A 25,210-nucleotide genomic window follows, 5' to 3' on the forward strand; every position below is an offset into this window, starting at 1 on the left:
GACAATCCAAACCAATAGCAGAGTTGAACAACTGATTATTTAAACTTGACCTTCTAAAGTATCATTAGCTGCAGTCCTGCATACTGACTGCAAGTGTAGACTGTTATGTAATACATTCCCATTGACACTGGGGGTATGGAGCCACTGCTCTACTCTCAGTGCACTGTACAGGCCAGACAGGGTATTAGTTTGGACTAAGTGATGGTTTGGACATTCAGTGACAAAAACACAGTGAAACTCTCACGCACAGTCCTACATGCATCCTGGGGTTTTGGGAACTATACAAATTAGAGCTGGGAGTCGGGTCTATAGGACTGGATGTGAGAGAGGGCCAGCAGTTAGGGGGAGGAGTGTGCTGTGAATACTAATGAGTGGTAGAGTGGTGGGAATGGAGCGGAACAATAGGGCCCCTCTGTGCTCCACTTTGCACCCCTCATACACACAGAGAGGGAAAGAGGCCTTTTCCCAGAGCCTCTCCCCCTCCCCCTTCATTTCCAGAGACAGAGCCTTCCTCTTCACCCTCCTCATCATCAGCCAGCCTGGCAAAGCTCATGTGGAGCTGATGATTATTTCTGATTCCACGCTAGCCTCTCCCCAGGGGCAGCACTCTGATCCACACTCTATTTCACCTCAATGAAGAAGCCCTTCATAGTTTGCTAACGCAAAATGTATTACATGCATCTGGTGAATGTGCCCCTGACCCAGGGAGGGGTAAGGCTCCATGGACAGTAGGGTGTGGTGATTTCAGGTCAATAGAGCTGGGGAGGCTCCAGGGATCTTTTATTCCATCCTGTGGCTCAGCAGAGACCAGTATCAAGAAAGTCTCCTATGAGAAAAAAGTTTTCCTTAGATTCTTTCCTCATCACAAAGAATACACACAATCACATGGACCCTGTGCTGGCTGGAATGGACATACCCGTACATAAAAACTGAAAAATATGAATTTAGTTTTAACTTCTGTCTTCCAGGCTACATGGGGACTTACTGTGAGATTGACGTAGATGACTGTGAGAGTAACCCATGTGTGAATGACGGCATCTGTCGGGACATGGTCAATGGCTTCACATGCACCTGCCAGCCAGGTAAGGCTTTTTTGACAGTCCTTTATTCTACTCCCTGTGCTTATTTCTGTTCCTGTTAACAACTCCAATTCATTGACAGCGGCAGTGAGAACAGAAAGCCAAAGTTTAAATGCCCCCAGAACTAGAGGAGGGAGGGTCAGCCTTGCTACTTCTGCCTTCTGGTGTTTAGAGCCACCACTCATATAAAAAGGCAGGCCCAAAAGGCTGCCTATCTTCTCCTCATGCCTGAACAAAGACACTATTGTGACCCCCGCCCCCCTCCTCTGTGGAATGTGGAAGGGACAGCAGTCTCCCTCATCCTGCCCTGGTGGTGGTGGGGAACAGCAGTCCTGCTAATGAAATTCTTTTCCAGGTCCGCAATTTACATCTGGGACAGACGTCCCCCTCCACCCCCCATCTAGCTATTGAGCCGGTGGAGCTGATGTAGGAAGGGGGGGGGGGGGGGGGTTCCCTAGAAGAGAAAACAATCCCATGTCTCCTCTAGCCCCCCCATACATACACACACACACACACACACGCACACACACTCTTTTCTTGTCTTTTTTTTTGCAGTCCAAGCACCAACACACAGACCATCTTGACACTGTTAATCAACTGAGCAGTGTGCTACCAATGCACCAATTCACCCCCGTCTGGGCACTGTGCCCACTGATTTCAGGCCTGCTCAGTTTCTCAAGCTTTCCAAGCTAGGACATTTTAGATGTTATTATTATTATTAGTATTATTATTATTATTATTATTGTTGTTGTTGTTGTTGTTGTTGTTGTTGTTGTTAAAAAGTAGCTTCTCTATACATTCCATATAAAATATTATACCTAACAGAGTCCTGACATTCTAGTGCAGAGGAGGCATTGGGCAAATACCCCAAAATGTTATATATTTGCACATGTAGCTCACTTCAAGTGAGCTGAAGCTGCATAAGTTGCATTTTGCTGATATTATTATAACTGCAGATATTCCATACCACCTAGTAGTATTGATCTACTTTCAGATCCACCATGCATGCATTAGATTGTAAATTTCCCCTCAAAAACATTATCAAGGTCGCAGGTTTTCCTGTGCATTTTGTAGTGGTCATCCCAGCACTGGTCCAAGTGCACAGATGACATGTCTTTAACCAGTCGAGACGCACTCAAACCAGACGTCACTAGCCTACCCTAAGACCTCTGCCCTTCTGAGAAGAGACAAAACTGCCCTCTGACCTGAGCATGGACCCTTCCACTGGACCTTCTTTCTGACCCTTCACCTCTGTGTTTGCATGTCCCAGGGTTTACTGGCACCATGTGTCAGATCGACATAGATGAGTGCGCAAGCACACCCTGCCAGAATGGAGCAAAATGCTACGACCGGCCCAATGGGTTTGAGTGCCGCTGTGCTGAAGGTAAGGGCTTCTGTATCTAATGGTTCTCGTGGAAAGTTGTTCAACAGTACACAGCTCAAGATGTCTTCCCAGGCAGAAGAGCAGATGAGCCTTAACCACTTGTTGGGCTGTGTTTGGTCTTTGTTAAGTGTTCAGTGTTTTGGGGGGTCAGCTATTTCTCTGGATGTCTGCTGGCCAAGCCGACTGACTTGAGGCCCCTAATCCCACTCTTTCGCTCATCGGCTCTCAGGATCATGGGGTCACTGAGGACCAGCAGTTGCCAAGAAAGGAGCCTTGGTCATCACCCCGACATCTGTTCATCTGTTAAACCCCCACACACCACCTTATGCTGCATCTTAACTTTCATTCCTTCACATTCAGTTATGTCCATGTATGAAAACAGGCCCAGATACTGTGAGCTACAGTAAAGTTTGTCACAAAGGTTACACGTATGCAGTCATGCTAACTGTGTGTATACATTGATATTTAATATGTTTATTTGGAGCTATGCCTACAAAGGAGCCTGCTTCATTGTTTCAGTGGCCAGCTGCTTGGTATTCCCTGTGTTTGTGGGCCCCTTCTGTTGAGTGAAGTGGCCCTGTTTGACGTGGTGCAGTCTATTGTTCCCTCCGCCACTGAGAACAAAAGCAGGACTGGGAGGCCTGTGTAGGGCCCTTCTTTACTGCTTTGCCCAACTCAGCACTGCACTACACACATACCACACAAACCACTTGCACTGTCGACATGGAAACCACAGTGATCAGACCCCAAAACTGTAGAAGCTTTTATAAAGAAAAAGTGGGGAAACAGACAAGTTCAATGAAATAACAAATGAATTGGGGAAAAAGGGGGAAATTGGGAATGTAACTGTTTTATAATAGAAAAGGAAAAGCCTCTCGGGCAACAAAGGATTGAAGCTTTGCTGCATCAGATGACGAGAACCTTAACATCAATCTCCAATTCTGTTTTTTTTTCTCTTCAGGTTATGAAGGGACACTCTGTGAGAATAATATCAACAACTGTCAGCCTGACCCATGCCACCATGGTACCTGCGTAGATGGCATTGCCAGCTACACCTGTAACTGTGATGCTGGCTACACAGGCTATCGCTGTGAGAACCAGCTCAATGAGTGCCACAGCAACCCTTGTCAGAATGGGGGCAAGTGTGTAGACCTGGTAAACAAGTACATCTGCCAATGCCAGCATGGGACCTCAGGTAAGAGGGAGAACTCCATAAACACATGGTCACATAGTAGACCTTGTTTAATTCAAACCTTTGAATTAATCATTTGAAAAATTAAAAGCTAGTCAACTTTCACAGCAAATTTACTGTAACTCTAAGCTGAATTCTGTTATACGCTCAGAAGTCTGCAAAAGATGTGGCTCTTGAAGGTGATAAAATATGAAAACAAAAACATGAAAATATCTCATTTGCATTTACATTTTCTACATTAAAGCATATTTTATACTGGTTTTAAAATGTTGACAATATTACTAAAAGCCTAATGTAAAAACTCTTCTTTTCCAACACAGGCACAAACTGTGAGATAAACTTTGATGATTGTGCCAGTAGCCCATGTGACTATGGCATCTGCAAAGATGGGATCAATCGCTATGACTGTGTTTGCAAACCTGGCTTTACTGGTAAGCCACTCTGAAAGTGAAACCACAAATTTGCATATGAAAAATCAATCCTCATTGGAAATGTTGACAAACACACTTTGATTATGTCTAAAATGTCTCCTCCCAGGTCCCAAGTGTAACGTGGAGATAGATGAGTGTGCATCTAGCCCCTGTAGGAATGGGGGGACATGTGTAGATGAGGAGAATGGATTTCATTGCCAGTGTCCTGAGGGCTTTAAGCCCCCTTACTGTTACTCCCAGGTGGATGAATGTGGCAGCAGCCCATGTGTCCATGGCTCATGCAGGGATGACATCAATGGGTATGAACTTTCACAGCATTTGGCACAGTTTAATGTGATTCATATGGCTGTGTGGTATCAAGAAGAAGCTTGTCATGGCCACCTTGCAAGCTTGTTGTTTCAACTTGTACATCAATTCATTGTTATTGACTGCACTCCTGTATTTCCAGTTACCGCTGTGACTGTGAGCCTGGATGGGTGGGGAAGAACTGTGACCTGGACAGGAATGACTGTTTGCCGAGTCCCTGTCAGAATGCTGGCACATGTATCGACCAGCTCAATGGCTTCACCTGCAAGTGTCGCCAAGGCTTCAGAGGTGAGAGGGTGGCATAGTAGCACGTCACACAGTAACCACCAGAGCTGTCAACATCAAAACTACAGTTCAAAGAGAGGAATGGACATATTCATCACTTGCATATTTTAATCTAGAATATTCCTACCATGTCTTCCATTGTTTTCCTTCCTAGTGACAATTGTCTGCCACCCCCTAGTGGTGTATCAAAATTGTGCAGATACATTCACCAGTGTCAGACCTAGTCTCAGGCTCATCAAGTCTTCTCTGCCCCTCCAACAGGCAACCTCTGCCAGGTGAACATCAACGAATGTGCATCCAGTCCCTGTCTTAACAAGGGTACCTGTGTGGACGGTGTGGCAAGTTTCACTTGTCGGTGTGAGCTTCCATACAGTGGACCCACTTGTGCTGATGTCCTTACCCCTTGCTCGCCTAACCCTTGTGCCAATCATGCTGTCTGCACACACACACCAGACTACTTGGGCTATAAATGTAACTGCCAGCCAGGATGGCAAGGTTAGCAAACTTTGTACTTCTCAGTGTCTGCTCATTTGTTGTGAGATAGTCTGTCTGGAAGCTTTTTAGAAAGTCATAATGCATAAACAGGCATGATCCTGAGTGAAACTTCATTCTACCCTTCTTTTGCATTCCTCAGGTCAGTTGTGTAACATAGATGTCAATGAATGCATCTCAAACCCCTGCAAGAACCGTGGGACCTGCACTAACACACTTGGAGGCTTCCTGTGCTCCTGCAGAGCTGGATATACTGGGCTGACTTGTGAAACAGACATTAATGACTGTTCCCCTAGTGAGTGATCATGAAACATCAGCATGCTGAATTACTATAATTGTCCATTGCTGTCAAACACAATACCAGGTCCATGTGCATTTACTATACCTCACCAATGTTGCCCTTTCCTTTTGTGCCATCAGATCCCTGCCTAAGTGGAGGTTCCTGCACAGATGAGGTGAACTCCTTCCATTGTAGCTGCCTGCCAGGCTTCACTGGGCCCCGCTGTGCATTAGAGATCAATGAATGTCAGAGTTCCCCCTGCAAAAATGGAGGCACGTGCACAGACTATGTTAACTCCTACACCTGCACCTGTAGGCCTGGCTTTACTGGCATCCACTGTGAGACAAACATCCCTGATTGCACAGAAAGGTGAGTGTGTGTTTATGTTTGCATTATGGAGATCTCTCATGTTGTACCTTATCAACCTGCTCATATACACATGTACATATGTAAGTGCTGAATATGACAATAAAACTGCAACGTTTAAAACAATATTTTTACTTGTATCGACAGCTCTTGCTTCAATGGAGGGACATGCACAGATAAAATCAATGGCTATTCCTGCACCTGCCGCTCAGGCTTCACTGGCTCCCACTGCCAGTACGAGGTCAACGAGTGTGACTCCCAGCCCTGCCTCAATGGCGGCATCTGTCAAGATGCCCTGGAGACCTTCCGTTGTTCTTGTCCTAAAGGCTATACTGGCAACCGCTGCCAGGTACACATACACTCACAGAGACTCTCGAAAGGTCTTGTTAAGGCATTGAGTCTTCATACCTTTGTTTTTTTTACATTAAGAAATGCTGACAAGTTCTCTACATCTTGCCTACCCAGACCCCAGTTGACTGGTGCAGACGCTCATCTCCCTGCCAAAATGGAGGACGCTGTCGCCAAAAGGATTCCTCCTTCATCTGTGATTGTACTAACGGCTGGTCTGGACGTTACTGTGACATCCCTAGGGTCTCCTGTGAAACAGCTGCTCGCCAGAGAGGTATTTTTACCTTCTGTACATGATGACATTTGAACTCTCGGCCTGTGTTTGTGTGGTAACTGAGTAATTATAGCAAAGATTTCTCCCAAATCTTTGTAATCAGGGCTCCAGACAGATGAGCTTTGCCACCATGGTGGTCATTGTGTCAACACTGGGAATACTCATTATTGTAAATGTCCTGCTGACTACACTGGAAGTTATTGCGAAAGCCAAGTGGACCACTGCGAAGACAAACCCTGCCGCAATGGTGCCACCTGCAGGGGATATGTGGGCGGGTACCAGTGTGACGTGAGTCCTTTGCTTTGTCAATATTATATGCTTCTCTGTCACATTTCAGCAAAATCAGTATTCACATGGTGGTTGTAGAGATTATGTAATTGACATCTGCTTGTTATTACAGTGTATGCCAGGATATACTGGACAGAACTGCGAGATAGAGATCAATGAGTGCCAGTCTCATCCTTGCCAGAATGGAGGAACTTGCATTGATCTGGTGGGGCATTACATCTGCTCCTGCCCTCCTGGCACACTGGGTATGCAAGCACATATTCAACAGAAACCTGTCTCTATTACTAAAGTGACTTCACTATATGTGAATAAATGATAATAGATTCATAGTAGTATTTAATAAGCCTCTCCTTTTAAAGGTGTTCTCTGTGAGATCAATGAAGATGACTGTGCTCCACCCCTGAGGCTGCGCAGTGTTCCTCCTAAGTGCCTGAATAATGGCACTTGTGTGGACAGAGTCGGCGGATACCGTTGCAATTGTCCCCCTGGATTCACAGGAGAAAGATGTGAGGGAGACATAAATGAGTGTCTATCTAACCCTTGCAACCCCTCCAACAGTCTTGACTGCATCCAACTGCCTAATGACTACCAATGTGTCTGCAAGCCTGGCTTCACAGGTAAGACAACTGTAGGCTTCCCCAGGCCTCTCAATGTCCATTCTCTTTATATCAAATACTGGCAGAGCTTTACCGTCAATATGTGTTTTTTTAGGTCGGAGGTGTCAGAGCAGGTTCAGTGTGTGTGAATCTCAGCCTTGCCAGAACGGAGGAGCCTGTTCTGTATCCAGCAGCTCTGCACTGGGATACACCTGCACATGTCAGCTTGTGAGTATACATTCACATTAAGGGTTTAAACACCTCATTTGATTTTGTAGTTTGTGCATTATAGCTTTTCTTGTTTGTTTGGGAAGTTCTCAATCTAAGTGCATAAATGACATCTATTTTCAGGGTTATACTGGGTCCAATTGTGAAAGAAGCATGTCCTGTCGGGAGCTGTCCTGTTACAATGGAGGTAGTTGTGCACTTACCACAAGGGGGGCACGTTGCACCTGCCTGCCTGGTTATGGCGGGCCCCAGTGTCAGCACCGCAGTAATGAAGGCTGCTCCTCCCAGCCCTGCCGAAATGGAGGATTGTGCACTGAAGAGACCAGCTTCCCATTCTTCCACTGCCAGTGTCCCAGTGGCTGGATTGGTAAACAGTGCGAGCAGAGCAGCAGATCCCTTGAGCTCCCAACACCCTCATGCCCTCTAACAGACTGTCATGGCAAAGCCAATGATGGTGTTTGTGACAAAGAATGTAACACATTCCCTTGTCGCTGGGACGGTGGTGACTGTTCTCTAGCAATAAACCCCTGGGTTCATTGTGCAGACCCTCGCTGCTGGCGTGTCTTCAACAACAGCCAGTGTGATGAGGCCTGCAACAATGCTGACTGTCTGTTTGACAACTTTGACTGCAAAAACAAGGAGAAAGTTTGCAAGTGAGTTTACTTTTACTGTCTTAGAATCTGTCTTTTCTGTACTGACCTGAGAAGACTTCAGCTGATCCTTCTGATTTTGTCATCCCCAGTCCAATATATGAAACCTACTGTATCGACCACTATGCTGATGGACTGTGTGACCAGGGCTGCAACACAGAGGAGTGTGGCTGGGATGGCTTTGACTGTGCAGTGAAGGTTCCAGAAGTCCTTGCTGATGGTGTCTTGGTTTTGGTTGTCCTACTGCCTCCAGAGGAGCTTCTCCGCACCAGCACAGCTTTTCTGCAGAAACTAAGTGCTATCCTTCACACTACTCTGCGCTTTCGGCTGGACCAAAATGGAGAAGCCATGATCCGCCCCTACACCCGCCGAGAGGCACGCCTCAAGCGGGAGCTGCAGCCTCAACAGGAGGTCATTGGGTCAGTCAGGCATACAGTATATATGTAGACTGAAATGGAATTTCTCCTTCGGGAGACTAATAAAGGCATTCTGATTGTACATAACATTAATCATCTGCCTCTCTGCCACTCCTATAGCTCCATAGTGTACCTGGAAATAGACAACCGCTTGTGCTCTGAGGACTGCTTCCCTACAGCTGACAGTGCTGCGGAGTACCTGGGAGCCTTGTCAGCTGTAGAAATGCTCCGCTTCCCTTACCCAATCAGAGAAGTCCGTGGTGAGTAGGGATGCAGAAAGTGACTAGTAAAACTAATTAGGCGCAAATGTGTGATTACTAATTTGTCTTCTCACCACAGGTGAAAAGATTCCATTTATTGATGAAAAGATACCTCAGTGGGGCAAGCTGATGCTGGTGGGGCTAGCTTCTCTTTTCCTGTTGGTCATCCTCGTGATAGGCATGTTAATTGCTCGTAGAAAGAGAGAACACAGTACCCTTTGGTTCCCTGAGGGCTTCTTCCTCAAGAAGGAACCCAGCAGCAATAAGAACCGCAGGGAACCTGTTGGCCAGGATGCTCTGGGAATGAAGTAAGTTATTTGTGTGCAAATGTTAACACTAATGGTGTTGGAGGGACTGAATTGCTTTAGCAATGTGATGTGAAATTGCTTTAAAAATTGCATTTGAAATTGAATTTGTTCCCTTGTGCTCACATGTTTAATATGTTCATCTGTAAACAGACACATGCCTAAAAATGCGGAGGAATCTCTCCTTGGAGATCACAGTGACCAGTGGATGGACTCAGACTGCCCAGAAGCAAAACGGCTCAAGGTCAGTTACACAACTTCTCCACAATTTTAAAACATCCTCATCATTTTACGTACACAGGAAATTAAACTGAGTTTTCTTGTTCTGTGAGTTCAGGTTGAGGAGCCGAGTATGCTCTCAGACAGTGAAGATGCAGTGGACAGCAGGCAGTGGACTCAGCATCACCTTGCAGCTGCAGACATTCGTGTGCCTCCCACCATGGCCCTCACCCCACCTCAAGGAGAGTTTGAAAGCGACTGCATGGATGTTAATGTCAGAGGCCCAGGTTGGTAGTGAGACAATCTAAGTTTTAAGATTACTTTCAGGATATCATCTGTTAAATTGAGCATTTGAACTCACCCATGCCTGTTCTCATCTCCTACCAGATGGTTTTACACCTCTGATGCTGGCATCATTCTGCGGAGGCGGATTAGAGCCTGAGATAGCCGAGGAGGAGGAGAATGAGGAGTGTTCAGCCAACATCATCTCTGACCTTATTTACCAGGGCGCATCCCTTGCTGCCCAAACAGACCGCACTGGTGAGACAGCGCTCCACCTAGCTGCCCGATACGCCCGTGCTGATGCTGCAAAGAGGCTGCTGGACGCCGGGGCAGATGCCAATGCTCAGGACAACACGGGACGTACACCACTGCACGCTGCAGTGGCCGCAGATGCACAGGGTGTCTTCCAGGTAAACATACATCGATGTATACTGTTTACTGGTGACATTAGTGGTAGGAATGAATATAACTTGTTTTAGCACATGTGTTGTATAACTTATAATGCCAAACCCAATATTTTCCATTCTCGTAGATTCTGATCCGAAACCGGGCTACAGATCTTGACTCTCGTATGTACGATGGCTCCACTGCACTGATCCTAGCAGCACGACTGGCAGTAGAGGGCATGGTAGAGGAACTCATTACTTGTCATGCTGATGTCAATGCAGTTGATGAATTGGGTAAGTGTGTGTGTAATGCTTCATTCCAGTGAGTGTCCTGATGCAGATGTTCCTGTTTTGTGATAATATTCACTGAAACTATTGATGTGTAATCTCATTGTTTGTCATCTCTTTCAGGTAAATCTGCTTTGCACTGGGCTGCTGCCGTTAACAATGTGGATGCCACTGTTGCCCTGCTGAAGAATGGTGCAAACAAAGATATGCAAGATCTCAAGGTATGACATTTACTTGTTAACTTGACCCTGTTTTAACCACCCTTCTGCATCAGTGTGGCTTAAATAGAGATGCAGTTGTATCTAACACAGCCTCTGTTTGCTTTGTTTCTCTGTTTTTCTCTTTAGGAGGAGACTCCTCTGTTCCTTGCAGCCCGTGAGGGCAGCTGTGAGGCTGTGAGGGTGCTGCTGGCTCATTTTGCAAACAGAGAGATCACAGACCATATGGACAGGTTGCCAAGGGACATTGCTCAGGAGCGTATGCACCACGACATTGTGCAACTTCTTGATGAATACAACACAGTAAGGAGTCCCCAGGGCCATGGAGGGGCTGGACACCACCTCGCTGGGGGACACACTCTGTCTCCTCTCATGTGCCCACCCAGCGCCTTCCTACCTAGTCTGAAGAACACCCCACAAGGCAAGAAGAACCGCCGGCCTGGGGCCAAGGGTTCTAGCCTGGGAGGCCAACATGCTACCAGTCTGAAGGAATCGGTCAAGGCCCGCAATAAGAAGCTGACCTTGGACATGCAGAGTGCCTTACTGGAGAGCTCAGTTACCCTGTCCCCAGTCGACTCACTGGACTCACCCCACGGGGGAGCTAGCAATGCTGGCTACATCACCAACCCCACTTCCCCTGTGGCCATGCAGTCACCAGGGCTCTTCCATTCCTCCATGTCTGTCCCAAACACCCCAATGGTACATAATAGCTTGTTGGACGGAGGTGGCCCCTTTGCTGTGTCTCTAGCCCAACTCAATGACCTGGGAGCTGGAGGAATGTCCTTGCAGGGACGCGTCTCCATGGCTTCAGATGTCAACCACGGCTATGTGCTGAGTTCAGGCCAGATGGGGCTCAACATGGGCATGGTCAGTCCGGTTAGTGTGCCCTTTGACTGGCACAACCGGATGCCCCCCTCCTCCCAGTGTGGTCAGGTGGTGAATCTTGTGCAGAGTAGCCAGGCAGGTATGCACCCCCAGAGCCCAGCCATGCAGCAGCAGAATATGCTGATGCACCAACAGCAGATGTACCGTAATCCCATGCTGCAGCCCACACCTGTTACCTCCACACCCACCATCAGCCCAGTCAAGCTGCCCTCCATTGCTGAGCAGCAGCAACAACAACAGCAGCAGCAGCAGCAGCTCATCAACCACACCATCACCAACCAGCAAAACATGACCCGCATGGGCACCTCCACCCCACCAACACCTCAGACCTCTCAGCCCCCACCATCCTTCTTCCAGCAGCAGCAGATGCCTCAGCAACCTTCTCAACCCAAGCCTTCTGCTCAGCCCCCACAGGCAGCCACACCAGCAACCCAGCCCACTCAGGCCCTGCCTTCCCAGCCAAGTGGCAGCACTGCAGGAACGGAGGATTACCCAACCCCTCCCTCCCAGCACAGCTACTCATCCGCACTAGATGCCACGCCCAAGCATTACCTCCATTTGCCCAGTGAGCACCCCTATCTGACCCCCTCCCCAGAGTCTCCTGAGCCCTGGTCCAGCCCCTCTCCTCACTGCGTCTCCGACTGGTCAGATTCCACACCCAGCCCAGCAGTTGCTGGCCCTGCCCAGACCCAAATTACTCAAATCCCAGAGGCCAATGGCAAGATGCAGGTGTTTGCGTGAAGATCTCACGGCCCCTGCTTGAAAAGGGACCTGGGGTAAAAGAATTTGTGGACTGGCTCTTAGGCCTGTCTGTGTTTATATGTGTCAGCCTGTTTCCAAGATTTTTATTGGATTTGGATTGACTACGTTTATCACGAGGACCGTCTGCTAGTGATTTTTGCAGAGAAAAAAAAAGTAAAGGGAAATGTGTGTTGTCTGGAAAAAAACGGCAGACAATTTAATGAAGTAATTCTGTCACAGATGGACTTGTTTTTTATTATAAAAAAAAAAAAGTATATGAAGAAAACCGAGTCTTTCATTTCAAAGACTTAGGGATGCTCTCCTGGAAACTAACCAACATTTAAAAAGTAGACAAAAGAAAAAAGTAAAATGTTGAAGGGAATTCATTTATTTTTATTTATTGTTTTTATCTCTCTGAACTGCTTTTTTACTGCTCTTTCTGTCCTAATGTGCCAGCCCCTCCTATTTTATGTGGCCTATATTTCTATTTAGCCATTATGGCAAGTGATGGTAAAGGAATATAATTCATCATTCAGACCAGTTAACAGACAGAAAGAGGAATTTTTGCCTCTCTTGACCAATATTTATTTAGGCCAACAACAGCTGGTAAAGATGATAAACTGGTTCTAGCAAATATATATTAAGAGTTGCTCAGTAGTGATATGATTGAATTGTGGTAATTGATTACTTTCTATATGAGTATTATGAATAAGAATGTAGATGAGTGTCTCTGAAGCACTTCAAGTGACCGGCCTCAAAGGGCAAGTGTGGGTCAAACACAACATTCAACAACAGTGGATATTTATGATATATTGGTGACATCTTCCTCATGACCTTTCAAAATAAATCAGCAGAGTAAACTTTAGGTCTAATGCTCCCATTTCAGCTGTGGTTTCTCACTGACTCCACAGGACTCCTCAGTTCTACTGTCAGCCCTGTTAGTGTCAGCTTTGAAGCTCATTTTCATTCACTTTAAGAAGCTGTTTCAAACTGAGAATTGTCTTTAAAATCAGCCTCTCACTGCCCTTTTTAGTTTATTATTATTTTTTTGGTTTGTTTCATTTGTTTTATATGCTGTATATTTGTGAAAACCATGGATGGATTTTTTTTAACATCACTTCAGATGTACTAAGCTATGCTTATCAGCTGCTATTTTATATCACTCTTCCCTGCAAACATTCCTCCATTTTGCCTGTCTTGTTGAGTCTAGACACTGTGCCTTTCAGCAGCATCCAACATAGAGAAGCAGATGACAGACAGGTAGAAGTTTCATTTTTTCAGCCTGGATTGTGTCCTGCACTGGACTAAATGGAAAAATTCCTTTACTATATGTGGCAACTGAGATCTCGTTGACACTCTCACCTCATCTCTGGTAGTGTCTGTGGTGGAGAAGTGGTCAGTGTGAGCGCGTGGCTGCTGGGCTGTGACTGCTTATGCCCTGTCACTCCTCAGGGAGGTGTTTTATGGCATGCAGTGGGGCAGTTCCCCTTGCATCTACAGTAGCTTCCAGTCCAGGAGCCGTGGAGTTGCATCTTAAGATGATTGTTAGAAGAGACTGATGGAAAGAACACTACTGTGTAGTGCTGCACCCTTTAACTTTTTACAGAATTCTGAGGTGATGCTCCCCGTCATCCAGCTAACCTTGTTTCATGTTTGACCAACTCTTTATCCCCACATGACCTGAGTGTGTAGGTTAGAGGTCTTCTTCTCCTTAATGTACTGAGGACATTTCAGCATAAAGTCAATTGATAAAAGTAGAATTTTGAGAAAGTAACCATTGCATTTTCATCTCGTGACATCCTGAACAGACATGAGTAGGCCACCACCTCTAGCTGTTACTTTTGTGGTGACCTAACAAAGCCCCTAGTTGTGTCATAGACTGAGTTTCTGATCTGTCATGCATTGTTTTATCCTGTTCACTATAGACTCAGCCTCTGTTTTTTGTTTGTTTGTTATTTTTATATATAACTGGTCTTTCAATTTCCCTACAAGGTCGCACTAAGTGTTTTGTACATTTCAACCCCCCAACTTCTGTTTGTAAATATGTTTGTTCTGGGTAGATCTTTGCTTGAGAAGTCTTATGTTTCTAAAATGATTGTTATGTACTAAAAAGGACAAAAATAAAATGTACTTCATTTAGCATTATTTGAAGCTGAGGCTGCGACTGATGTTTTATTGGTCTTGTTATTAGAACAGTCATAGATATTTTCTATCATTATTAATTTCAATACTTGTTTAAAAGTAGTTCAAAATCATTGTACATAAAACCTTTCCACGGTTTTTCTTTTTACAGTCAAAAGTTGTAAAATAAATTACTTATAATAAAAGCTGTAGGGAACTACATCTTTGTGTCCTCGTGTTCAGTGATTGTTCCGTCTTTTAAAGGAGGCTGTTCATTAATTCGGGTCCTCATAATCACAACCATTAAAATAAAACTACAAATGCAATTATGGACAGTTTCATAGTGTTAAATGTTACTCTTTCTGTTAAATATATCATTTCTCATTTTTGAAATCAGAGTTTGTGGGAAATACTGTACTGGACTGCGTTATCTTCCCAGTTGCCAGCTGAAAAAAAATACCACAGCAATGAATGAACACCTTGATCTGTCTGAGTCAACAAAATTCACACTATAAGCTTCACACTGGCAACATTAATCACAGGATTATTGCATTAGATTGCAAATTTAGGTATCTCATGATATTGTGTCCATGTCCATTCAATGTAGTTTCATGCTATTAAACATAAGTTCAAAATTCTTGTTATTATAGCTTACAGTATTCACCTGTACAAACCAATAGAAAGAAAACTGCACAGCAAGAAAGGGAGTCTATAAATATACTCTGTGCATACTTACATCAGAAGGAAATAACAGTTACTAAATACCGTTCAGAGTCACTGTATTCTTTCAACAGAGTGAAATCTCTATTTCTTCCCGGCCCGCTTCTGCAGCATGCTCAGCACCCCGAGAGTGGCATTGAACACATTGTCATGTTTAAAGATCATCTTATAGAAGGTGTCCAGAGGCAGTCGACCAGAGGGATCTGCATGCTTCAGTGCAGTCATGGGCATGTATAGGCGGTTTGTCTGGTGGCGCAGAGGAGGCTCCTTGGCTGTGATCACTTTAATGGTTTGCTAAACAATAAAATCAGAAGTATTTCAACACTGGAGGGGGCTTCCTTATTGTGTATTTTCACAGGCAAAATCAATTATTTTTGGCAGATTTTTGAACTCACACAGAAACATAATTGTCAACACTTGCCTCAGCCACTTCCTCTGGTGTCTGGCCTAATGAGGCGAAGACCTTTTTAGAGTATGGCAGGTAAATTTCACGGAAGATTTTGGCGGTCTCCTCGTCTGTCCCTGATAGATCCATCTTCTCAGCATCTTCATACACTTTTCTTTCAAACTCTGTTACCACAGGGCCCGGTTCGACAAGAGTCATCCTTGTGACAGAGATATAAAAAAGATGGATAAAGGACCACCAATGGGCTTACTGATAACAACAAGCTTCAGTTATGGGGTGGCTGCGTTAAGTTGTTAAAGCTAATGTATTTTTCAGGACATGTAATCACTTGATGTTAAACTTCATGGCTTGCACTGCCAGACTTTCACAAAATCCTTCCACTGCAAATTTGGAGGCAGAGTAGACGTCATTGAACAGGAGACCTGTGTAGAAACATAAGGAAGCCTGTTAGCAACCTCCTAACTCCTAACTTCTCCTCCTTAATTCCTTCTTTCAGCGACAAACAAACACACCCTGTATTCCCATGACGCTGCTCATCACCACAATATGGCCGCTCTGCCTCCGCTTCATGTCCGGCAGCAACTCTTTCACCAGCCGTGCCAGGCCAAAGAAGTTTGTGTCAAAGAGCTCCTTCATGGCAGAGATGCTTTGGCACTCGAGCGGTCCAATCATGCCCACACCAGCATTGTTCACTATAAGAGCAGAGGATATGTCATTAGATGCTTGTGGAGACATCTTAAATTCACGACAAAAAGTGTCTATGAATATGACTGAGAAGAGACAGACCAAGAACATCCACTCGTCTGTCCGGCAGGCTGTCGACACACTCTCTGATGGAGGCTTCACAGCAGGCGTCTAACTCTTTGATTTCCAGGGTTTTGTTTAAGGAGTCACCTGCTGCTTTTTCCAAAGGCCCCCGTTTCGTAAGATCCCTCATTGTGGCAACCACTGCCTCAGATAAACAATGAACACACTGGCTGTCAGTAGCTGTGCTTGTTTCTATCCTCTACTGTATTTTGGTTGAGGAGAGCGAATGGCTGACCTTTAAACCGTCTAAGCTCATCCTTGGCCAGCCGTGCAGCCACAGCCAAGCCAATGCCAGAGGAGCACCCGGTCACCAGCACCCTCCTGGTTCCCATGACTCTTTGACCTCTGACCTCAAGGCTCAGGAGGATCCTGACTGCTCAGTCAAAAAATGCTGTGAACAGGGAAATTTAATTAAAGGAATATTCCTCTCACAACATTACATCATCATCATCATCATCATCACAATAAAGACATGATTAAATGTTATAATTCACTTTTTTTGGTGAGCCCATTGTTGTGGACATGCCATGTGGACATTTTCTTCAGTTACAGATGTCTTACTTGAATGCCTTGAATTCAATTTAAGAATCCCCAGAGAATGTCCATGGAAATTGATATGAGAGAGTGATTTACAGAAGCACAGAGTCCAAGATTTTCCACTGCATGCTCAAAATACAACAAATCTTGCAGCTGGACTGGATTATGGTCTAATGACATTACCGTAAGTGGAGGCAATTGGTAACTTACTCTTCTTTTTTTAACAGATTTATTTCTCCCTGTGTGGCCACTAAATTCAAAATATGAAGTCCTCTAAGATGCCTTTGTTGGTGACAGCTGGTATCATATTCAAATGTTTAAGCTTGATGTTTCCGATGTTATTCCATTGCACTTCTGCAGCAAATATTGAGTTGGTCTGTAATGTCCCATTTGAACATTCACCATACACACAGTAAACAAAAACTGAGCCACTGTGCAACACAGTGGTCAAGCATCTACTGCAATAAATGGTTGTTTTTGTCAGTAAAAGGGTGTTAGGTTCTTTTTGCTTTGAACAATTCATTTAAATCAAAACTCACTGGACGTGAGAAGCCAACTTTGGCACCACTCAGGCCAGTTCGCTATTTGTTCAAAGATTATATTGGCTCTAATCTGATTTGTGTACCCTGGAATGTTGAGTCGCCTACAGCTGCAAGCTTAGTGCTTTGCCTATGGAGGCGCCTCAGACACACTTGAACCTGCAGCAGTTATAATGGCAGTGGATATCTACATGTCCAGTGTCACATTTCTGAGATGCACAACATGATAATAAAACAGTAACAAGTCTGGAAATCCACCCTAATCAGTGTGAAATGTATGTTGATGCTTCAAAGAGGATTTCATTTATTTACATATAAATACACACACACACACACACACACACACACACACACACACTCAGTGAAGGAGAATTATACCTGAAGATAATGACACTCCACATAAGTAGGCCTACCTCCAATACAGTGAGATATGTGCAAAGTTACTTCCCACTCTACATCAAATTACAGCTACACCACTGGGGATAAAATATACAATAATGCCACTGTGAGTATTGTAGACACTGTAAGTCCCTACAGGACGAGTTAGTTACAGACTCAGAGGCTTGTGGGTTTCCCTCTAAGTGTTGTAGTCGACCAACCTGTGGAGCGAGCAGCGCGTCCTCCCAAAAATAAAGACTGTATTAAACCAACGGACCGATAAATTCACGTTACTGCAGTATTCAGAGAGAGGGACACGACCAAGTCACACCGGGACATGCGGCTGCATAAGCCTAGCGATTACCTAAATGGGTCACAGGCCGACTGTGGGAGTTGTAGTTTTTTAGGTGACAGCGACTCCCTGAACAACTGCAGTACATCACATAGCTGCATGATATATTATCTGCCTCTCATTTCACTTTGTTATTTCATAGGTTCAAATTCAAACTATGCAAGCTACTAAGCAAAACAGATTATTCTTATTCTTATTATCTTTTTTCGGTTTGTGCGGGGGGCTATTGCCTAATTACGACTCTCCCACTGATCGAACCTGTGTGTCTTCAGGTTGTTCACAGACTGTGTAGACTATTAAAACAGATAACAGGCTATTGACCACCAAGAAGTATAATGATTGAAATAAATATCTGTGTTATTCCCACTGAATTATTCCCATGTGTAGTTGCGGCCTTCGACTGTGATCACTAGAGAACAATGAACATGATCATTTGCTCGATTATTTCGGCCTTAATTCGGATGCTTTATTTTCCTCACAAAAGACAAAAGAGTACTTTAATCAAAACATCATATTGCTAAAATTGTCCCCAATTATTGATGCTGTTCTTTTGAAACAATTACACCAAGATGTAATTAAAAGAAAAAAAAAAAAAAAAAAAAAAAGTCGCCTTTTTTGATAATTGTGAAAGTTCTTACCGGAAGTACATTAAGAAAGCGAAGTGTATTAACTCTAGCTTTACGAATTTAAGCAATTGCCGTTCCCCGCTGTGACCACAAGATGGCAGTAAATACATGTAATTATATAGTCAATCGTTCATTCCCCACAGTGGCACTAAACTGATACCAGCTTTGTGTAAACCTACTTTTATTGTGTGTGTGTGTGTGTGTGTGTGTGTGTGTGTGTGTGTGTGTGCGTGTGTGTGTGTGTGTGTGTGTGTGTGTGTGTGTGTGTGTGTGTGTGTAATTGTTGTTGTTGTTGTTGTTGTCGTCATCTCATCGTCATTAAAATAAATATGTGTTCCATACTAATTTAATATCAACAGATTTAATATGCTGCAATACATCAGAGTGACCACTGGAGGGCGGAAAATACTCCTGAATTTAAATCCTCTCAAACTATCGATGCATTCAAGGACCACATGGGTTTTGCAGAGTAATTTCGCAAGGAAGAACAACCGCTCTCTGCTCTTGCTGGTGGTAACAGCAAACGTGGTTTAAGCGGCAGCAAAACAAGGTGTTGTCGTTTCAATACAGAAGTCAGGCAATAATTGACTTTTGTCCATCATTCTGTGAGCAATCATGATCTGATTTTATGTTGCACAATGCACGCAAATTACGGAGCTACGTTGGGTACGAGATCCGTCCAGCGGGGCAATTCTAAAAAAAAAAAAAAAAAAAGTAGGACTTTTTCAGCGATTAAAAAATAACATACAACGATTGAGTTGCATGTTCTTCCGAGCGGTATTTGAATGCAACAAGACGTCGTAGAGCACGTGATTTCACGTTAATGCATCATGGCGCCTGTCAGCAAAATCGGAGTGAGTGCGGAGCGTCGCGCCTCTCATGAGCAATGGACAAAGGATTGTGTTTTTGTTGAAGTAAACATCCATTATGTTGAAGTTAGTTTTTTAGAGGTGAGATTGCAGCGATGAGCGATGAAAAGGGCTAATTTCAAGAGTCATTCCAGCTAAAAACATGGTGAACTGGATGAGCTGCGAGGACAAACGCGCCCGGATAAAGTTAAGGCTCTTCAGCAGAGTTTGGATGCCCAACAAGCAGCGAAGAAGCTGAAACTGCTGCTGTGGAGCTGCTAACAATTAGTCATTTGGCAGACGCGTTTGCCTACACCAGACAAAGTAAAATTATCTGTGTGGAATCATTCATAGAGATGAAGAGAAAACCTGCTGTGGACACTCAGTGTCTGTGGTTCGGCCTTCATGAAGGACATTACCAAGAACTTCTCAGATCTGAACCTCCAGCTCCAGACAGCTTTCAGCTCTCTGCTTTAAAATGTGACATTAAGTAGCATTAAAGCTGAGTGGAGTGCACCTGGAAAGAGGAAACACTGCATGTTCCCACTCTGCAAGAACAAAAGCCTGCTACCACATGTGAGTATGCTGCCGAGTGTGAAAACTCCTTCAGACGTTTGGACAGAGGTTTCAGGACACGAAAAGCAAGCAACTGATGACTCTGATGACTGCTTCATAATAAGTCAGCTGGTTTTTTTGCTCATTAAATATAATATTTATTGAGAGGAAAGTTTATTCGAAAGGAAAAGAGCTCAAAGATGTGTTTGCAACACGTGAGCATGGGAATGCGTGAGAGCTGGATTGAGGCCTGAGGCAGAGTTTCATGTGTCCTCCTAAATGCTTTGTCACAAGAGGAAAATCTTTTAATTCTAAGCTACAGTTCAACTCAGGCTCCATTACTTCTATTCAGCGTTCACTTACAAAAAACAGTGATGATGGTGTCCCTTATGGAGCTGAAAAGGAAGGTGGGGTTTACCTCCACTTCAGGCATTAATTAAGGTGCAGCAGGATGCACTTACGGAATACAATTTCCTGCCTTTGTTTGCCACACATTAAAACTTTGACTCTAACTTTATTAAAATTAGGAAGTTTGGTTTATTTCAAATGTAATTTGATCATATTATTGATTTTGCGTTTTTTGTTTGAGATTTGAATTTTTGTATTATTATAATTTCAATGATGCTTTTTCTAACACCCCCTTCCACAAAATCAGCCGTAACACCTTTGAGTAACGGATTTTAGAACAGCTGTAATAGTTTAAGTGTTTTCCCTGTAGCCTCTCACCCTCTCACCTGCTGTGCGTGTGGGTGTGATCGGACCCTTTGTCTCGTGGTTGAATGCATTTTCTTGAGCTGGGAACAAACTCTGAGGATTTGATGTTCTGCAGGGACAAAACAGCTATTGCGTGGTTTGCACCCACAAAAGGGACAATGTCAGTAATTCTCTTGTGACATGAATTCTTACATGGTTAGTCCATCATTTAAGTGTGAGCCTCTTATTTGTTCCTGTCAGACCGTTTGTAACAGAGCCAAGGTGGACCTTTAGGACATAGTATACAATGTGATGGTAAATAATATTACGTGGGAAGTAGGCGTTTCAGAAGAAACATGAGCCACTGCCTCGCATGATGTTTTGTTACAAACCTAATGTGGCTTTGCACTGAGCCGATTCTTTATTGATTCTTTATTCTTTTTAAAACGTGTGTCCGACTTTTTTTGCTCACTTATTCTGATCATTAGATTGTAGGTTGACTGGCAATTATTACATTATAGGAATCATAAAAATAAAAATGATTTCAGAATAGGTGTGATGGATTGCATTGGTCTGTACAGGTGTATCTAAAGGTTATTCATCTATTTTACCTCCCATTCTCTATTAAAGGTTTACTGATATTAAGACAGAACAAAGGAGGTTTGCACACACCCATGATAAAGACATTGTACTGAACATAAAAATTAGGGGAAAAAAATAATTTTTTTTGCATGTTTCCAGTGTTAAGGACAATACCACAGAGATAAAGTCTTCTGTGTACAAATACACCTCTCCTTACTGTCATCATGTCACCCACAGGAGCACAAGCAGACTCACAGAATAACGCAGGTAGTTCTATCAGACCATTAAAAGAGATCAGCACCTGCACTGAATGTTGCTTCAGTATTTGTCACAGTGCTGCTAAACCAGATCTGCTAGAATTCATCTACATTACAGAGATGTTATTGGTTAAAGAGGTTACAAAACATGTCTATGACACAGTTAAACGTGACCCTCTGTTTGTGCCAGGCTTCCTTCTCATTGGGTGTAACACTGCATTGTCTGCTTTGTGTTATGGGTGCAGGGAGTGGCCAGTTTTTGTTTTCATAACTAGAGTTGGAATAAATAGTTGCTTTGGGCTGGACTGCAGTGATACAATTTTCAGATTCACAGAGTCCAACCGTCTGCCACAATGTAAGTCCAGTCTTTTGTACAGATTGTCTTAGATGCTAATCATTGAACAGAAATTTCTAGGTGTCTGAACTAAGCTTAAATCTTGTGTGAAAAATGGTCTCTTTTCACTGGATGTCACTGTGTGTCTCAGGATTTATCTTTCAGGGCTTGTTGGCTTTCTGCTGATACTGACAGCTGAGGCCAGAATTGGGTAAGAAACTTGAATTTAATTCCCAGTTTTGAGTAGGTTGCTGCATTAATGTTTTAACTCATGTAGATAATAGAAATGTTTTTACATTGAGTTGTTGGTTATTAGAAAACTGTTGCTTCCACAAGTCGTTAGATTTTACTAATCAGCTCCTAGATTGATCGACACATGAGGAATCATAGATATTGATCACATTTTTTTTTATATCTTTGCAAAGACGATTACTGCTATTACCTCATAGACCTCCATGTGTGTCTTTTTAATAACTTCTGCTCTAATTACACAGAAACTCATCGCAGGCCAAGTACTGCTTTGAAACAGAACAATGCCTGATGTTTGATCTGATCTGTGATAATGACCAATATGAGGTGAGGAAAAACCTTTTCACATTTCAGAGGCAAGAAACTGAGAAAAAGCTCACTCCTCTGTGTCTGCTCGTGTACCTCAGGTCCGTCGCTATCGCTCTGTGAACTGGGTTGCAACCGAGGAGTCGTCCTTCTTCATGGGGATAGCATCAATGCGAGCTTTCAAACGATTGTATAAGTACATCACTGGCGCCAATGAGAATGGTGCGTGTGTGTGTTTGTGTCCACTCATTTGTGCATGTTTTTTTTTTTAAGGATTAACATATACAAGATAAGGAAGAAAATCAGAACAGCACACCGTGCACACGCATGATGCATTGCACAAAACAAGTTGCATTCAGAATGGTTGATAAGAAAGTTTTAAAGTCTTCAGAAGGAATGTGAGATTTCACATGCAGATCTTTGTGTAACTCCTTCAGCCTGGTAGGAACATACTATTTAAAACCTGTTTTTCCAACCTCTGCTTGACCATGCGGTCCAGCTAAGATTAAAATGTCCTTTGACCTAACATCATAATTACTGTATTTAGATCAGAGACCGGACATGGTTTGGTGGTTTTATTGGATTTTAAACAAGTCAGAACATTTTGTTTGTTTTGTATTTTCTATTTGTGACATTTCTAAAAAAAAAAAAAAAAAAGTTGTACTTTCTTAATGTTTCTCTTCAGAACAGAAAATTGAAATGACAGCTCCTGTTCTGATGAAAGTACAAGCTGACAAGGGGTTTTGGCAATCGGGTGTCTACACAATGAGTTTCTTGCTGCCAGCTGAATATCAGAAGAATCCCCCCAAACCTACTGATGATAAGGTGAGCTTTTCTGCAAAATGTCAGGACAGTAACCTTCATTTGACTCAGAATTTGCAGTCAGTTCTGGCAGATGATGAAACTTTGCTGACTTGTAGGTGTACATCCAAAAAACGCCAGACATGAAAGTGTATGTACGGAGCTACGGAGGATGGATGACGGGCCTGGCTGACAGCAACCAAGCTTACAGTCTGACCTCTGACCTGGACTCAGTTGGTGCAAAGTACAAAAAAGACTTCCACTATGCTGCTGGATATAACAGGTAAACAAATCAGCGTAATTTTCTCAGTGATAATCCAAAAGAAAAAAGTATTAAATAGTAAACTATCAAAATTTGATGGTGATTTTACAATCTGCATTAAATTTCTATTTGTGTGTGTGTGTGTGTGTGTGTGTGTGTGTGTGTGTGTGTGTTTCTTGTAGTCCAATGACGTGGTTTAACAGGCACAATGAGGTGTGGTTTGTCGTTGAGGGTGACCCGGAGTGTGCCAGCAGTGAGGAATTGGGGAATTGAATTTTGTGAGCCCCATGCAATAACAGCTTACAGCAGACGGTGTATGTATGTGGAGGGATATTATAGCTTCAAGTCACGCTGCTTCATGTCGTAATGTGCCGTATAAACAGCCTGCCAGTGAGAGCACACATTTAAACAATGTGATGATTTTGAAAGAATCTGCCATACTTCTGAAAATGATTTTACACTTGCTTGTCTGATGGTTTTCTGGTGTGTTCAATAAAGTTACCCTTTTGCATTCATTTCTTTGGGTTGTGCTTTTCCAATCAAAGGCCTCCACTTTGGACCTATTCCAAAAGTCTAAAGCAGTTGGTTCAACAAAAGGCGAAGCTTGCCAAAGACGATCCACCCGGACTCACTGCAGTTTAGAGCAGAATTGTTCTAAAATGCCACCAGATGGCGCTACTAACTTCAAGAACGTCATTATTTCCAGGGTTACACACACTGCCAGCACTTCAGGCTATTCAGTAATATACACTAAGTATTGCTGATTGTTTTTGTTTCATGATGTTTTAAACTCTGCTCTGAAAGAAGAGAGGCTGTCAGAAGCCGATCAGGCTGCTAAAAATAGCAGGGAAACTATTTTATTGATCAACATCATAATCCATTTACAAGCTAATTTGCATGTGTCACAACCGCGCACCCTTGCCCTATCGCTTTGATGTAACTGTGAGCGTCATATAAGCATCTCAGGCATTGGCTGGGAATGTGGAACCATATGATCGCAGTGTCTGATTTCACTGAGTGGCTACTATTAGACACGCTACTAGTTTTTGGATTTTTAATTTACTGGAGTATATCAATTGTCTGCTACTTTATACTTCTGCACTGAATTTCAGTGGAGAAAATTACTCTGTTTGGTCCACTACATTGGTGTGACAGCTTAAAACCTGAAAGCAATACATAAAAAAAAATCTAATCATCAGCTGATGAACAGGAATGCATTGTCCAAATGCTTTGCCTGTGACTCACTAAAAAGAAGTACGCAGCACAGTACAGGCCCCTTGTGTCACATTTTAGATGTCAGTTGGCAGCAGTTACAATAAAGAGTGATTTCCCCTGTAAACATGGCTCAATTAAATTACAGTTCAAGGCCCAAAGTGTTAAAATTACCCAATATTTCACACAACAAAGCAAACACTGGAGAAAAGTCAAATAACAAAACATTTGTGGAGCTGAGCTTTAGTTTGTCTTATTTCTCTCATTACCAATCTCACAATGCCTCCTACTTATCTTGTGAACCCTCAGCCTGGGAATCACTTGACTAAATTACTTGTGGTGAAAACTAACTGCTTTAACCAGCTGCAACACTGAAATGCTATTTATACATTGATCAATGTTCTAATAATGTCACACATAATAACA

The 25,210-nt window shown here is 43.5% G+C and overlaps 3 protein-coding genes across 3 annotated transcripts in view; 2 read left to right on the forward strand and 1 right to left on the reverse strand.

Moving 5' to 3' along the window:
* notch3 (notch receptor 3) overlaps nucleotides 1-14,542 on the forward strand; it is a 29,475-nt gene extending 14,933 nt beyond the window's left edge. Inside the window, exons 9-33 of the mRNA XM_076751589.1 lie at nucleotides 969-1,082; nucleotides 2,350-2,463; nucleotides 3,425-3,658; nucleotides 3,976-4,086; nucleotides 4,193-4,385; nucleotides 4,535-4,680; nucleotides 4,939-5,172; nucleotides 5,312-5,464; nucleotides 5,590-5,818; nucleotides 5,963-6,164; nucleotides 6,281-6,437; nucleotides 6,541-6,725; nucleotides 6,838-6,970; nucleotides 7,085-7,342; nucleotides 7,437-7,549; nucleotides 7,673-8,202; nucleotides 8,292-8,618; nucleotides 8,736-8,875; nucleotides 8,955-9,183; nucleotides 9,334-9,424; nucleotides 9,518-9,686; nucleotides 9,787-10,091; nucleotides 10,214-10,361; nucleotides 10,479-10,576; nucleotides 10,703-14,542. Coding sequence (XP_076607704.1) covers nucleotides 969-1,082; nucleotides 2,350-2,463; nucleotides 3,425-3,658; nucleotides 3,976-4,086; nucleotides 4,193-4,385; nucleotides 4,535-4,680; nucleotides 4,939-5,172; nucleotides 5,312-5,464; nucleotides 5,590-5,818; nucleotides 5,963-6,164; nucleotides 6,281-6,437; nucleotides 6,541-6,725; nucleotides 6,838-6,970; nucleotides 7,085-7,342; nucleotides 7,437-7,549; nucleotides 7,673-8,202; nucleotides 8,292-8,618; nucleotides 8,736-8,875; nucleotides 8,955-9,183; nucleotides 9,334-9,424; nucleotides 9,518-9,686; nucleotides 9,787-10,091; nucleotides 10,214-10,361; nucleotides 10,479-10,576; nucleotides 10,703-12,199 — 6,110 coding nt within the window. The 3' untranslated portion in view covers nucleotides 12,200-14,542. The remainder of the gene's footprint in view (nucleotides 1-968; nucleotides 1,083-2,349; nucleotides 2,464-3,424; nucleotides 3,659-3,975; nucleotides 4,087-4,192; nucleotides 4,386-4,534; nucleotides 4,681-4,938; nucleotides 5,173-5,311; nucleotides 5,465-5,589; nucleotides 5,819-5,962; nucleotides 6,165-6,280; nucleotides 6,438-6,540; nucleotides 6,726-6,837; nucleotides 6,971-7,084; nucleotides 7,343-7,436; nucleotides 7,550-7,672; nucleotides 8,203-8,291; nucleotides 8,619-8,735; nucleotides 8,876-8,954; nucleotides 9,184-9,333; nucleotides 9,425-9,517; nucleotides 9,687-9,786; nucleotides 10,092-10,213; nucleotides 10,362-10,478; nucleotides 10,577-10,702) is intronic.
* LOC143333533 (retinol dehydrogenase 8) lies at nucleotides 14,335-18,037 on the reverse strand. Its single transcript, XM_076751591.1, has 7 exons — nucleotides 17,929-18,037; nucleotides 16,489-16,644; nucleotides 16,233-16,394; nucleotides 15,959-16,138; nucleotides 15,775-15,868; nucleotides 15,462-15,645; nucleotides 14,335-15,334 (listed from the first exon to the last, which is right to left on the reverse strand). Exons 2-7 carry the CDS (start codon nucleotides 16,583-16,585, stop codon nucleotides 15,125-15,127), a joined length of 927 nt encoding a protein of 308 aa, XP_076607706.1. The 5' UTR covers nucleotides 16,586-16,644; nucleotides 17,929-18,037; the 3' UTR covers nucleotides 14,335-15,124.
* A 3,869-nt stretch (nucleotides 18,038-21,906) lies between these two features.
* Nucleotides 21,907-24,087, forward strand: soul5 (heme-binding protein soul5). Its single transcript, XM_076752928.1, has 7 exons — nucleotides 21,907-21,975; nucleotides 22,106-22,165; nucleotides 22,449-22,530; nucleotides 22,611-22,731; nucleotides 23,195-23,334; nucleotides 23,430-23,593; nucleotides 23,755-24,087. Coding segments are annotated over exons 1-7 (660 nt in total). The 5' UTR covers nucleotides 21,907-21,973; the 3' UTR covers nucleotides 23,846-24,087.
* The last annotated feature ends 1,123 nt before the right edge of the window (nucleotides 24,088-25,210 follow it).

Source organism: Chaetodon auriga, chromosome 16 (assembly GCF_051107435.1).
Source record: "Chaetodon auriga isolate fChaAug3 chromosome 16, fChaAug3.hap1, whole genome shotgun sequence".
In the NCBI taxonomy this organism is placed as follows: Eukaryota; Metazoa; Chordata; class Actinopteri; order Chaetodontiformes; family Chaetodontidae; genus Chaetodon; species Chaetodon auriga.

Coding starts and splice junctions, on each gene's coding strand:
- soul5 (XM_076752928.1), top strand. Junction 22,732..23,194: donor CACTGGCGCCAATGAGAATG/GTGCGTGTGTGT, acceptor GTTTCTCTTCAG/AACAGAAAATTGAAATGACA. Junction 23,594..23,754: donor TATGCTGCTGGATATAACAG/GTAAACAAATCA, acceptor TGTTTCTTGTAG/TCCAATGACGTGGTTTAACA.
- LOC143333533 (XM_076751591.1), bottom strand. CDS start 16,585: ATGGGAACCAGGAGGGTGCTGGTGACCGGGTGCTCCTCTGGCATTGGC. Junction 16,139..16,232: donor CAGACGAGTGGATGTTCTTG/GTCTGTCTCTTC, acceptor CTGCTCTTATAG/TGAACAATGCTGGTGTGGGC. Junction 15,335..15,461: donor CACCAGAGGAAGTGGCTGAG/GCAAGTGTTGAC, acceptor TTTATTGTTTAG/CAAACCATTAAAGTGATCAC.